Source organism: Hyperoodon ampullatus, assembly GCF_949752795.1.
Source record: "Hyperoodon ampullatus genome assembly, chromosome: 3".
NCBI classification, from domain to species: domain Eukaryota; kingdom Metazoa; phylum Chordata; class Mammalia; order Artiodactyla; family Ziphiidae; genus Hyperoodon; species Hyperoodon ampullatus.
The window spans coordinates 89,182,618-89,197,542 of NC_136916.1; the positions used below are offsets into that span (position 1 = coordinate 89,182,618).

General features: G+C 40.9%; 1 protein-coding gene and 1 long non-coding RNA gene across 2 annotated transcripts in view; one reads left to right on the forward strand and one right to left on the reverse strand.

The window, feature by feature from the left end:
- Positions 1-967: 967 nt before the first annotated feature.
- Positions 968-12,267, reverse strand: DUT (deoxyuridine triphosphatase; the record flags this gene model as incomplete). Its single annotated transcript, XM_079699740.1, has 7 exons — positions 968-1,093; positions 2,014-2,084; positions 2,249-2,323; positions 7,364-7,408; positions 9,305-9,396; positions 11,373-11,511; positions 12,045-12,267. The coding sequence occupies 7 exons, from the start codon at positions 12,265-12,267 to the stop codon at positions 1,037-1,039; spliced, it is 702 nt and encodes a 233-aa protein (XP_079555866.1). The 3' UTR covers positions 968-1,036.
- The window catches only part of LOC307050002, an 84,361-nt gene continuing 81,607 nt past the window's right edge, over positions 12,172-14,925 (forward strand). The window contains exon 1 of the long non-coding RNA XR_013810776.1: positions 12,172-12,258. This is a non-coding gene — a long non-coding RNA (uncharacterized lncRNA). The remainder of the gene's footprint in view (positions 12,259-14,925) is intronic.

Here is a 14,925-nt window from a genome sequence, read left to right on the forward strand (position 1 = left end):
CTAACCTGTATTTCCAGGAACTGGGTGGCCAAGAGAGCTGCCAGCTCCAGAAGCATTCCATCTGTATGACTCACACCTGCAAAATGATGCCTTTTGAGTCTCACTAGTGCATCTGATTGAAAAAGTCCTGGTGTAAAGGGAAACCCTTTACCAGAAAAGAAAAGCACACCAAGAAGAAGGATGCAATAGATGTTAATCAAGCTAATTCATGCTGCCAAGACTTACTCAAAGGTACTTGGTTTGGACAAACCCAGTGGCCTAAGCATACCTCTTTACATTTATCCCTATTAAATTGTATATTTTCTTGGATGCAGCCTATTACTGCTACTTCAGTGAGAGAAAGTCACATAACTACAGTTTACTTGATAGAATGAAATTCAGAAGAACCAACTGGAAATTCCCAAGTTACACTTCCTTTCACAAACACACCTCTACCCAGTTAACCTGGGGTCTACAAAAAAGAGAAGTTAAAAAAAAAAAAAGGAAAAACCTAAAAAAAAATAATAATAAACTGAGGATTCTCCTCTTCCCACCCTCACAAAGAATCATAAGTTTAAAAAGACATTTTTTAGACCACTGAAGAGAAGGGAAGAATTAGGAATAATTTTAACTTCTTTTTATTGTCTTTCAGTTCAGTTTATACAGTAATTTGTATCTGTGAAAGAATTCAAATTTATTGAATGAAAGGCATTGCTTATGATATATAAAGCAATTAAAAAATAAGTTACTGAAGGGGTAATATATAGCGAATTAAATAATACAGGTTTTGGGGTAATTGATGTGCATTTAATTAAAAGAAACTGCATGAGGTCACCACACAGATTTATGTAACAGTCAAATGCAGAAAAACACAAGAAAGTAAGTTTCTATGTGATCCCAACAGAGGTATCCTTTCCTTGATCATAAGACAACCAAGTATTTTTAGAAGCTAAAACTGTTAAGTTTACAGAAGTGCAAAACACCAAAACACTTTAAGCAAAGTCTTTATTTTCAAGGAAAAAGTATATTTTCTCATTTTCTGTTCTTGGCATAAATCTTAATTATTTCCAGTGGAACCAAAACCTCCTGAACCCCTTTCAGTGTCATCTAAAACCTGAAAAGACATAAAGGTAGTAAGCCATGTAATTAATTTCAGATCCTCTTTCAGTTCTCTCCAGCTCCAAATTTGTAAGACTTTTATTCTTGCTATACCATTGTTTCAAAAAGGAGATTACAGAAATTAAAATTTTAAAGTTTCATAAATTAAAATATTTAATAAGTTCCAAAAAAGCCAAGGGAACAGTAGAATTTCACAGGCTATTTAAGTGGTTTATTATCCAAAGTGATGCTGTATAATAGCTATGGAAAACATTTCAAGAAATTCTAAGATTTAAATTTTGCCTAAAATAAGACTAGTCACATATTCTACCTCAGATGGTCCCCAACTTAGGATGGTTTGACTTATGATTTTTTGACTTTATGATGGTGTGAAAGTGATTTGCATTCGGTAAAAACTGTGCCCCAACTATTGAATTCTGACCTTTTCCTGGACTAGTGATATACGGTGTGATATTCTTGTGATGCTAGGCAATGGCAGCAAGCTGCAGCCACCAGTCAGCCATGCCATCACAAGGGTGAACCACTGATAACACAACTGTTCTGTACTCATACAACCATTCTATTTTTCACTTTCAGCATGGTAGTCAATAAATTACATGAGATATTCAACACTTTCTTATAAAACAGGCTTTGTGTCATATGCTTTTGTCCAACTGTAGGTTAACGTAAGCATTCTGAGCACGTTTAAGTTAGGCTAGTCTAAGCTATGATGTTCGGTAGGTTAGATGTATTAAGTGCATTTTCAACTTAAGATATTTTCAACTTATGATGGATTTATTGGGATGTAATCCCATTGTTAAGTCAAGGAAGATCTGTATCTAGTTACAAATAGCATATTAAATCCTCAAATTTTTATTTTTCCTTCACTGAAGATGTTACATCATTTATTCCCTATTCAGTTTTTATGATACTTACTTGAACTTCCTCTATTTCTGGGTAAAATATCCGTTCACAAATGAGCTGTGCAATTCGATCACCCTTTTTGACTTCAAAGGAAAAAAACAAAACAATTTATTACTGATACTGATGCATTCTCTGTATCCTGCCTTGTATTGTACGGTACAATGAGAATTAGAGTAGTATGAGTTACTGAGACATACATAACTTGGAAAACTCACTGCACTTACGTGACTGCATATATTTGACATACCTTCGAACTTTTCTTTGCCAAAATTAAACAGTACAACACCAACATTTCCTCTATAATCTTCATCTATGACACCAGCTAGAAAAAAGAAAAATAATATTAGCTTGGTTTATGGTACCAAAAGACTAAGGGTATATGATTACCTCAAAATCATTCCTAAGTAGCTCTGAGAGTTTTATCCTTACAACGAATATGTGTATCTTGCTCTGGTACTATGTAAAGCCTCAAAACTAAGAAATTACTAAAATGCAAAAAAGAATTAAGAAAGTGGTCCTAATTTTCCAACCTGTCATCCTTACAAATGGTGACCACTACCTATTCTAAATTGGGAGTAGGCACTTAGCATCTCAGACAAGTCATCCTGAATTGTTCTCTCCAATCCTACTGTCTATTTGTGGCACATCTGTCCAAAAGACTTAAGAGAAAATTATGATTTGGGTTTTAAAGGCTTCTCCTGGTAGCAACTTCCCACTAACATCCAGATTGAAATATGATTGAGTCATAAATAAAAATGTCAAAAAGCCTAAAGATCTGCAGTAGAATAAGTCAGTGTTAAGCAGCAGTCTAGCAAATATCAGAACATTCCATTTTTATAATGAAAATGGAGCTGAATCGTTCAGTTCACATTCTTCTTCTTCTTTTAATTTAAGCTACCAGCCTTTCTCAGGACATCTCTCAGAAGACATTAGCACATAAGCTTAATAATGAGTACACTTTTACACAGAGCCATGTGTAATTAGTACCTGTTTGAGATTATAAACACAAAGGCAGCAAATCTTTGCAGTAGAGAAACTTGAGCCAGGGCCCTGCCTTGGCCTGGAGAAGTACATTTACCGGACTTGCTTGCATCTATCTTTGGGCCAAGAATCCAAAACATTTCCATAAACACAAGCACAGATAATATAGGTGCACAAGGCCTTCTCATTTCCTTTTTTAATACTGAGAAACAATTCACAATTCAACGGTTCTTAGCATATTCAAAGTTGTGCAAACACGACCACAATCAATTTTAGAACATTTTTATTACCGCAAAAAGAAATCCCCTGTTAGCAGTCACTCTCCTACCCCCTTCATCCCCCTCAGTGCCTGTCTCCTTTTATACATGTTAATTCTTCCCCCCCAGTTTGTAAAATGCTGGATAGGATTCATGTGAATCTAATTAAACGTAGCTCCATGTCACATCTTACAGCTTCTCATTAACACCTCACTTCTTTAAAAAACAAAACAAAACTCTTATCAAAGAAGAAAAAAGAAAATAAAAAGAATCAGGAATTTAGCTCAATGGGTACTAATGCTGGTTGGTCAGACTCATAATTATTTGAAGGTCAACTGAAAAAAATTTTTTTTTCTTTCTTAGAACAAGGGTAAGCATCCCCTTTCAATTTTCTCATGTCGGGGGGGTGGGGAAGCAAAATTTTAAAAAGTTCCACCATGGGGAAAAATATTCAGAAAACCAACATTTTAGATTTTTCCAGTGGATTAGAGTAGAAGTTTAAATGAACCCCTGTGGTTTATGCATGAATTACTAGGGGTAAGTGAAACTGAACTTAAGCACTTCTTAAAAGGTTCCTGATACAACACTTTTAAGAGTTTGAATTAAAGATAAACACATTTTTAACAGCGAGAAGGGTGAGTATAAAAGTGGCTGAAAGTGGTTCATATCATGTCTAGACTGAAGGAAACTATTCTTTTTTGGTTCTACAGCAATAAAACTTTGACCAATTCAAAAAATACTGAAGCCTGGCATCTTTCCCCACTGCCAGTTGATCATTAAATTAGTTCTTGATATTTATTGAAAGAATGGATATAAAAATGAGACCAGCTGTTTTCTATATTAGCTAGATGTAGAAAGTTTCAGCTGCAGGAACAGTTTAGATCAGAGTTAATGAAGGAACCCCTCAGCAGCAGGTCATTCCATGCCTCCCATGCCGGAACAAATGACCACACAAGGCCTTGGCATCTCCATGTGGGAGTGCTGAAGCACAGGCTAGCTAGCACTCATTCACCTAGAATGCATTAGATGAAGGCGGTGTGGGCTGACTTCTGAACTCTTGTTTCATTCCCCAAATAGTACAAATACATATGAAGTAAAGGCCAATAATGTTCCCCGACCCTCCCTCAGGTAGCCAATGTTACAATAATGTATTTTACACATTTTCTTCCACCTAAAATATTATTGATATCCTTGGGGAGTAATATATCTAAAAGTCATTCTTTTAGATCCAAGATATGGAAATACAGCACCGTTATTTCTATGTAACTATTCTCTTAGGTAACATCAGACATTCAGGTCGTTTTCACATTTTTCCCATAATAATCAAGGCAGTCCTTTACATACATTCTTGAGTATTAGTGTTTTTTATTCTCATCAAATAGTTTCAAAAAAGCACTTTCCTGGGTTGAAGGGTGTGTATATTTAAAATTTTAATGGATATTGCTAGATAACTTTGCAAAAAAGGTATAGCAATTCAAATTTCTATCAGTGACATTTAAGAATGCCCATTTCCAAACTCCCTGACAGTACCAGATAGTAGCAATCTTTTAAATTCTGGCCAACGTGGTGAGTAAAAAATGGTATCTCATGGCTTTATTTACATTTCCCTGATGACTAGTGAGGCTCGGCTTTTTTCCTCCTTAAGTTCATCGTGCACATTTGCTCGTCCTCTTGTACATTTTATGATCAGTTTTGTTTTTTTCTTATCTGTTTGGGTATTTAACTCTTTTTCATATGACTTGCAAGTATTTATTTGTTTACTTTATGGTATCTTCTACAATACAAAAACACTCCTTTTTGTAAAGGCCTTTGCTATGTATCTGTAAAGTAGTCCTATCACACTTATATGTTTGGGTGTCTTGAATTCTGCAAAGCCAGATTATCTACATAGATTTTATCCTTGGCACACAGAAGTTTGAAAAGTCCTTAACTAAAAGAAATGAAGTAATTTGAAGTCAATTAAAATGTATAACAAAAAAAGGCCCTTCTTTTTTTTAAGTATGAATGCCAATAGTATTAAAAAAAATCTAATAGTTCTAAGTTCATTTATTACTTATTACTCAAAGGCAAACTGACCTTCAAAAAAAACACAAGACTTATTCCTTTTCTACATAAGGGACATAAACATCAGGGATATTTCTCTTCATGAGAAAGCATAAAGTATTTTGAAGTTATCACTGGAAAAATCATGCATTGGAACTGGCAGGGTGATTAACTGACTTCAGGCAAAAGTTTTACTGTGTCAAGACTTTGGCATGTCATTTGTTGGAAACCCTCTTTAGTGAAAACTATCCACACCTACCAGATGTGAATTCTGAACGGAATCCTGCATACTCAACTTTTCCCTTTGACTCTTATTTACAGCCTGGGAATTCTAACAACATCCCTCTTCTGAAATAAAAACTGTGGCCAACTATGATAAACTTGTGCCTAAGAGACATTTCTAAGATACTATGCATCCAAGAACACACCACAATGTGATTGTGTGAATAATACCACACCAACCACCAGGCAAACTAACTCTCCACTGCTTTTACATGAATTTTTTCAGAGGATTGTTGTAAACAGAGCAAAAATTAGTAACAAAGTTGGAAAAAATGTTTCCATTAAAAAAAAAAAAGATCTGATAAGTCCCTAAGGGACAGGAAATATCAGATACATTATCATTCAATCTTCCCATCATTCAGGGACAAGCACACTGATTTTCATTGTTACAGATAAGAAAACTGAGGCTCAGAAAAGTTAATAACTAGCTTGTTAGTGACAAAGCTGGGGCCCAAATCCTGTTGTTATTCCAAAGCCCGTGTTCCTTTCACAACCCTTTGAAATTTATTTAAAAATATATACAATCTTTTACATCCTTAAGTTATAGGCCTAAGTGACCATACTGACCTTGTAAAAGTATTTTTGAAAGTCAAGCATAACTGAACCCAGGCAATCCTCAGCCCCCGAGGTCAGTCCATCTCAGTCAAACTCTGCTCCTCTTCAGTCCCTAAGACCTACTTTTAGGCTCCCGACTTGCCCCACAGCACCATCTAGTGACACCATGGGGAGACAGCCCAGGGACAGGCCTCAGCCGCATGTTAACCCCTGAAGTGCAGGTAACAGCGAGCTAATTCAGGGCAGGGCTCCGCTGGTGGAGGGAAGGGGCAGGGTGATTCACAGTATTTAACTGCCGTGGAAAGAACAAGGGGATTGGAATAATATGGATGGATTCCAGTTTTTAACGTGTCAACTTGGGCTCATTTCTTTTTTTTTTTTTAAATAAATTTATTTATTTTTGGCTGTGCTGGGTCATCATTGGTGCGTGCAGGCTTTTCTCTAGTTGCGGTCAGCGGGGGTTACTCTTCATTGCGGTGTGCGGGCTTCTCATTGTGGTGGCTTCTCTTGTTGCAGAGCATGGGCCCTAGAGCGCGTGGGCTTCAGTAGTTGTGGCATGTGGGCTCAGTAGTTGTGGCTCAAGGGCTCTAGAGTACAGGCTCAGTAGTTGTGGCGCACGGGCTTACTTGCTCTGCGGCATGTGGTATCTTCCCGGACCAGGGCTCGAACCCGTATCCCCCGCATTGGCAGGAGGATTCTTAACCACTGTGCCACCAGGGAAGTCCCAGTCCCAACTTGGGCTCATTTCTGAGCCAGTTTCCTGGTCTGTTAAAAAGTAGCTTTGTAAAAATGGCAAGAGGTGGAGAATTTAGCATACCCACTTATCCGAGGGCCAGGATGTCTTGTTAGAGAAGCACTCACTACAGTTGCTTAAATAATGATATAAAAGCTTTTCCTTTCCTTATAATAACAAACTTCCTTCTATGAATAGAGTCAGTTTTGGACCAAATGCAGATCACTAAACCAAGGCAAAATCCTATCTGTCAGATAGTGTCTAGCTTATTAGGAAAATAACATGCATTTCACATAATGGTCATTAAAAAATTAGACATACTCAAATAGCATTTAAAACTATATCATAGTTGTAACTTCAGAGATAGAAATTTCTAAAAGGCAAGACACAACAAAAATCATTTTCTTTTCTTGATGATAAAAATAAAATTTGTCATTTGATTACTGCCTCTTAAGCAAAGACAAAGTAAACACCTGCAAATATTTACAGAATAAAAATGTACATATATTACCTCCTACATCTATGAAGTGTTTTGCAGCCAAGCCAGAACGTGGAGCTACAAAACAAAAAAGGAGAAATTGACTGTCTTAAGAGGGAAGGGCAATACTGAATATAATTGACACAATTTAAGCATGTCACTCTCATCTCCTATAACATCCATATCTTAATCTTAACCATAGCAGATGGTTAATCTTAACCTTAGCAGATGGTTCTGAATTAAAAATGTATTTATCACATTGTATTACCAAAGTAGAAAAGAACACTTTAGAAAAGGTTGACAAGGTTTAATTCAAAACCAAGTTAAACCACTCCAGCACGTCTTTAGGCAACTGAGGATCTATGGTGGTGAAGCTGTGGACTGCTGGAATGAACTGGGAGGTGAACAAGTGGGGAAAACTGTAGACAACTCTGTCCAGACGTCTGGTCACAAAGGGAGGATGGTAGCTGGCAGGGACATGGGGCAGAGGAAGAAGACTTTTATTTTAAGGTAGGAAATCAGAGCATGTTGCAGTATGGGAACAGACATACATGGGAACATGCAGGATGGGAACATCATACTGGGAAGAAGGCAGAGAGAGAGAGAGAGGCATAAACGCAACCACAGAGTAGCAGAGCTTAGCCTAGAACTTGGAACTCCTACTCATAATTCAGATGCCAAAAGACATGTTTGTATGAAACAAATTAACCAGAGTAAGAAGCTAAGTTTATACCTTATTCTTGCTGACTTGAGCATCAGACCTACCATTAATTACCCTAACTTCTAGTATTTTATTGCAGAATAACCTAAATCAGGCACTTTGTCAATAAATGCTACACCTTCCTGCCTTCATTGTTATTTCACCTCATCTCCTAACTACCCCCCCCAAATACACTAAAAATGCAGTCAGTGCTGCCAAAAAGAGATGAAGAGAGCTCATCTCATTTTTCTTTTTTTTTTTTTTTTTTTCCGTATGGGGGCCTCTCACCGTTGTGGCCTCTCCTGCTGCGGAGCACAGGCTCCGGACACGCAGGCCCAGCGGCCATGGCTCACGGGCCCAGCCGCTCCGCGGCACGTGGGATCCTCCCAGACTGGGGCACGAACCCGCGTGCCCTGCATCGGCAGGCGGGCTCCCAACCACTGCGCCACCAGGGAAGCCCCTCATTTTTCTTTTAAAGGCTGAAGTATTAGCAGTTCTCTGACTCATGGCTAACAAGATTCCCCCAGGGATCACAGTTCCATTTGCTCCTTTATGTTTACTCTGAAGTTAGTCAGCAAGTAATTATGCTCTTGAAAAGAAGTTTTAAACTCTTTCTATAGTGACAACTGACTTGGGGCAGAAGAGTCAAACCTGTTGACTTGACCTGCATTTTGTCCTCTCTCCTCCCACTGTGAGGCATTTCCCTCTAGTGCACTGAAGCGCATCCCTTACCGAGCACACCCCATGAGAGGATACCCAAAGGGGGAAAGGCTAAGGGGCCTGATGTTTTCAGGGGTTAGAAACTTTACTCTCATAAGATGCCATGTGCCATTATCCTGAACCTGCCTCTTTTTTCTTATAAAACAAATACCACTTTCACAAAGAAATCTGACTTCACATGCAATCTGATCCTTGAAGGGGGAGTTGGTGTTAAGACTGGGAAAAGCACCAGTTAAAAATCACCTATACTTTCAGTTTTTCTCACAGTGAGTAGTTGTGAAAACAACCTCCTGGGCCAATGTGAGTGTCCTAAAAGCTTAAGTAAGGAGTTGAAAGAAAAAAAAAAAAAGCAAAGCGATAGAGGCAAAAGTAGATATGTAAAGGAAAGTTTTCAAATGACTGCAGTTGCCATCACAGGTGGCACGTCTTTATTTTAGGACACAGGCCGAGCAATATCCCTTCCCTCATTTATACCCCAAATGAAACTAAGATGAAAGAACATATCACAAAGGAAGAGCCTGACAAAGAGTTACTTGTGTCTCAAAATCACTTACCTACTCTCCCATAGCACCCAGAAGGAAGAGCTATCTGAATGTCTGTTTTCACAAGGGCTTTCTCCATAGGTGGTACTGTGTAATCATAGGCACTAGGAAAATAATGAAAGATAATTGGTATTTAGATATAGTAATTCTCTGTGCATTTTTTGGTGAAAGAGGTGACATGTAAATGTATTCTCCCCTGAACAAAGTTTTGTTGGCAAATTGAGGTAATTATTTAGCAGGAGGGGGCTGAAAGGCAGACTTTAAAAGGTATATGCTTCCCTAACATGGTATGAAAAGAGGAAAATAAAGAACCAAGAAAGAAGGGTAGATAATAGCAAATAATAGCTAACATTTATTAAGCCCTTACTGTGTGCCAGGCACAGTTCTAATTGCTTGGTATAACTCATTTTATTCTTACAACAATCCTCTAATCGTTAGGGAAAACATGTAGAAGGAAAGGAGAAAATAGATGGCCAACATAAATGGTGGTGGTGGTGGTGGGGTTGGTTCAGCTGTGTTGCATCTGTTCTGGTCTTGGTAGTTTACCAAGCTTACCAAGCGGTGGCCGTGAACTTCACTGGCTGAGGGAGAGAGCTGACCACTGTGAACAGGCCCTGGAGATGGACACTACTGAGGAACTAATTCTCTAAGGTCCACTCACCAAATACTGCTACTTTGTTATTACTGTAGCCCTCTCCTTGATAGAAATTTAAGAGATTTTACCATAAGCAGAACTGGAAGTTACTTTTGAGCCCTTAATTAAGACTGGTAAAGTGGTGCTATATTTTTACTTCTTTCATTGGAATTTCCTCTCTTGAAATAGTTAAAACTCTAATTTATCAGAGATATTTCCATGTCTATTTCAGTATACAGAAAGTCACCTGTGTTAGGAGGATGCTTACAAAGTATCTTAAATCGAAGTCTCTCCTAAGACTCACAACAGCGCCCAGATATGGTGTAGTCAATGTATATCACTCTACTTTTATTCATGAAAATAAAGGACTACAGCTTTCAGCTACAACAGTCTATACCTCGCTTTTCTTTTTCCTTCTTTTCTCCCACTATCATCATATACTCCTTTCTTCCCTTCTGTGGTACTTATGACTTAGACCTGTGGTTCTCACATTAGAATTATCTGGGATGCTTTAAAATAAATCCTAAGGCTTGGGATTTAGTCATGTAATCAACACCCCCCCCTCCCCAATATCACTTTTCACCTACCTTAATGGTTCTAAGAACTGGGGACAGTAGTCAAGTGGGAAAAAAAGCACTGAATTCAGGGTCAAAAATTTATTATACTCAAGCCCTTGGGTATCAATTCATCTCTTCACAAACTCCCACATCTCTAAAAGTACCACTCATCTACTTCAGGATTGTTGTTGAGTATTAAATACAATAGCACATGTGCCAGTTTTTAGTACAGGCAAAAAGTTCTGTACAAGAGAGAAGATGGTAGTATTACCAACATCCCTGCTTTTCATATTTGGACCCTTTTGGAAATTTCCAGTCCTTGGAGTGAACCTAAATATGGACATATAGAGAAATGTTACTAACCCTTAAAGGTAGAAGCAACTTTCATTAATCTTTCTTAGCTACCTTATTACCTAAGAACCTAGGCTCCTACCGTGGCTTTTCTTTCTACTGAGCACAGCATCACTCTCAGGCCACTCCTTGAAGGCCAAAGTGGGCCTTCTTCATCTCTACTTTCCACTTAGAAAGGGCGCAATAAATGCTGCAAAATAAATAACACCTGGGCGGACATTCACTGGTATTTACCACTCCACACTCTGCCCAAATCCGTATTTAATTTATGCTAAAGAGGAAAGCTAAATTTTTCAACATTAAAAAAAAGGCAGAAACTCTATATAATGCAAAAAGCGTTTGTTTCTGTACTTTTAAGTGGCTGTTTCAAGCTTTGGCAGCAGCGGGCTGGAACGTAAGCTAAGCTGAGAGCGCTATACCTCGGGAACTGGGGCTTCTCTGCGAGAGGTAAGGATGACGGGACAGAAGGGGGCCCTCTCAGGCTCTTCGCCCGGGCCGGCCTTCCTCGGGGACGCGGGCGGACAGGGTGCCCACTCACCTGTATAGGTCATAGCCCGCGGCGCGCTCGGACCCCTTGGTCGGAGCGGTGGCGTGCTCCGAAAGCCGGACAAAGCGGATCCGTATGCCGCCCTCCTCCGCAGGCCGGGCCCGTTTGCTGGGGGAGATGACTTGTGCCTCTTGAGAGCAGGGCATGGCAGCGCAGAATGTGAGCACAAAGGGAGCCGGCGGAACAAGAGAGAGCAGGATAAGCGCAGCGAACCAGTTCTAAACTTCCCGCCAACAACTCCCCGCCCCACCCCCCCTACCCCGCCGGACGAGCCCACGGTTCTGGCTGAGAGGGGAGATGAGTCTCAAATTTGGAGCTGGAAATCCTCCTCGGAAAAGATCTGAGAACAGAAAGTACTGAGCCTTTTAAAGCTTTCCAAAATCAATGCATGGATCCAAAGTTAGTGGCAGCTTCTCTGGCCTTGCCCTCACCCCAAAATAGAAAACCACTTCCCTTCCCCATGAGGGGACGCGAATGAACTCGCTCCCGCGCAGCTGGGGCTGCGATCCTTCCCACTCCCCCCCCAACGCCCTAAGCCCATGGGCTTCCTCGGGTCCTGCCTGTTGGCCCGCCCCATCTGCGGCCCGGGGACGGGCGCGGGGGCAGCCGGTCGGCTCCCAGCCTCCCCACGCCGTGTCCTTCCAGCCTGGGCCCCGACATTACTGGCGCTGCGGCAACCTCGGCTCAGACTGCGGGCGCTGGTCAGCGGCCGGAGCGCCGGGAGCTGCACGGCCCCCCGCGGGGCGGGATCCAGGGACGAGCCTGGCCAGGACAGCCCTGCGGCCTCCGTCCCCGGTCTAGCCTGGCGCGCGCCGTTAAACACAGAGCGGAGTAAAGACGGAAGGAAATGGTAGCCGAGCACTGGGCGAGGGCAGAGGTAAGTCATTTGCCCGGGTTTGGGCTCAGGTTGGCGCCGCTTCTGCAGGCGCGCGCCAAATCTGCACCGAAAGACGCGTCAAATGACCTCGGAAGCAGTAACCGCCGCCGTCTGACGAGGGGCGCACGGAGGCGGCGCATCAACAGCCCTCGGGCGGGTGTAGGCCCGGGTCCTCCCGGAAAGCTGTGTACTCGGCGTCCTGAATCTCGCTGCTGCCTCCGGCTGCCTCTGTCGACTCTCACCTTTCATCTGGCGCTGGTTTTCCGAGGTCCGGGCCCAGCGCTCTGTCGATTTACCTGGGGCGGTGCAGCCCGCGGCCATGACTCGCCGGCTTCGAATCTCAGGGGCCCCAAAAGCGACGTAACCGCATCACGATGCCCGTGACGGTCACCGCTCAGTGCTGCGCCCTAGGCGGTGGGCAAGGTAGCGAGTTCGATTTCCTTCCAACACTGAAGAGTGCAAGCTGGAGTGTTGTGGAGTGTTGTTTATTCTCAGAGGGGGCGGGGGACACAGTCTTGAGGATAACCACAGGGACATCTCGGTTGAAATCCTAGCACTCTTTCGGATGACCCCACAAGAGCACAGAGGAGGACCCCTGTAGCTGTGATTCGAGCAAAGGTTCCGGGCCACACTGGTATAATTTACAGTGGGGATGAGTAAATAACTTTTCCGGTAATTGTAAATTGATTTTTCTAAGGTACAAGTATCTCCACTTACCTCTGGAACTGACGCTAAAATCTCAAAACTAAATTGTAATGCATTTTGTCAAAAGAAATACAAACTATAGGGCAGTTTTAGGAAAATGACAAATAAAAATGTTAGGAAATTGTTGGGGAAGTTTTCAGACTTCCTGGCTGTGCCTTTCCTTACAGGCCCCACCTTTTCGGTCTCCTTTACTGGCTCTTCCTCTTAAATGCTGGAATTCCTCTGGATGAGGAATGCTCTATTTACACTCTTCACCCATGGCTTTAAATATCTGTACTCTGAGGACTCCCCAAATTTATACCTATAGCAAGGTGATCTGGGCCCTCTTCTTCAACCTTCTCTAGAGCCTTCTGACTCACCCCTGTTGCTCCTGGCCACAGTGGCATTCTAACAGTTTCTAGACCCACCAGCCTTTCCTGCCTGGGAGTCTATACACATCCTTCCTTGGTTTATGCTCCATGTGTTTCAAGGCTCACTCATCTCTGAAAGACCTTCCCTGACAAACAACTGAAGTAGCTGCCCTTTGTTTCCCTCACCACCATTTTCTAGCACACAGTTTTTTTCTATTCACACCACTTGTTACTACAATCTGTATCTCTTCTATGTATTTATTTTCTTGTTCATTGTCTATTTGCTCTAGTAGACAGAAGCTCCATGAGGGCAGGGACCAAAAGTGTCTTCATTCACCATTGTACTCCTGGGGCCTAGCTTAGTGCCTGGCTCAGAATGTGCTTGATAACTATTTGTTGTATGAATGAATGAATGATAAGAGATCTCATTGCTATTCCATCGGGACCCTGCATATGATCTCAAAGTCTTCTGATTTTTCCATCCATTCCTTTAATTTTTAATGAAAAGTTTGTTCCATATAATGCTTTTTCAAGGTCTACACTGGAAAACCTCAATCCCTTCCCAAACCCTCCACAAACACCCTCCCTCAACTCTCACTCCTCAGGGGCAATACTTCCAACTTTTTTTTTGGCTCTTTCTATTGGAATCTACCTCCCTGTTTCTAAATTATATGTTGCTATTTATTTTTTTAATGGCATAGAAATGACCTCAGTTAGAGTAGTTGAGGATTAAGTCTCTTAACCCCCTCTCCACCCCATTCTGCCAATAGTTTTGTAACAATTTTTTGTGTAAGTCAGCAGTTAGTATTTACTTTATCATGACTGTTAAATATTGACTTCAGCGACAAGTAATATAGTATCTTGGTTTTTTACACCTGTCCCCCTCAAATTTATAACTGCCTTATTTTCCTATTTTTATTGGTGATGGTGTTTTTGATTCACCCATTGCTTGTTTTTTTCCAAATGTTCCAGGGATCCTATACCTTAAACATCTATCACATCAAATGAAACACTGAAATTTAAATTCCCTATCAGTTCGGATTTTCCCTCCCTCACTCCTCTATTCTTTTGCTCTGGTCTGTGCAAGTGACCCTCTAGTCCTGCTTGAATAACTGTTATCCTGGGACTTCCCTTTGCCCCATCTTATGTTGGAGCCCTGGTTTTATGGATCTAGTATCTTCCTTTTAGTTTACTTCCTCATTTTGCTGAAGTACTTTCTCTAGTAATTTTCTAAGGAAGTTTGCATTAAAGATAGTTTGAGTCCTTGCATATCCTAAAATGTAGTGACTGTAATGACTCCTTTACCCAGACCCACACAAAAATCTCACTTCATTCGTGAAACTTCTTAGAACCAGTAGTGAGATCTGCCTTATCTTTTATAACACTTACCATATCATTCATTAGCTATATACTCCCCTTGTGTAATCATCTCACTCAAGTACATGCATTTATCTTTCACATTAGTAAGAGTCATAAACTTTTGTGAATGCTTCAAAGCACCTACTTCAGTATTTTACACTGGAAATGTTTTGTTTGCCTCCTTATAATAGCTAACACCAAGAAAGTGTTAAGCTATTTCTTCTATTAATGTGCAGACTGAAAATTATATTGT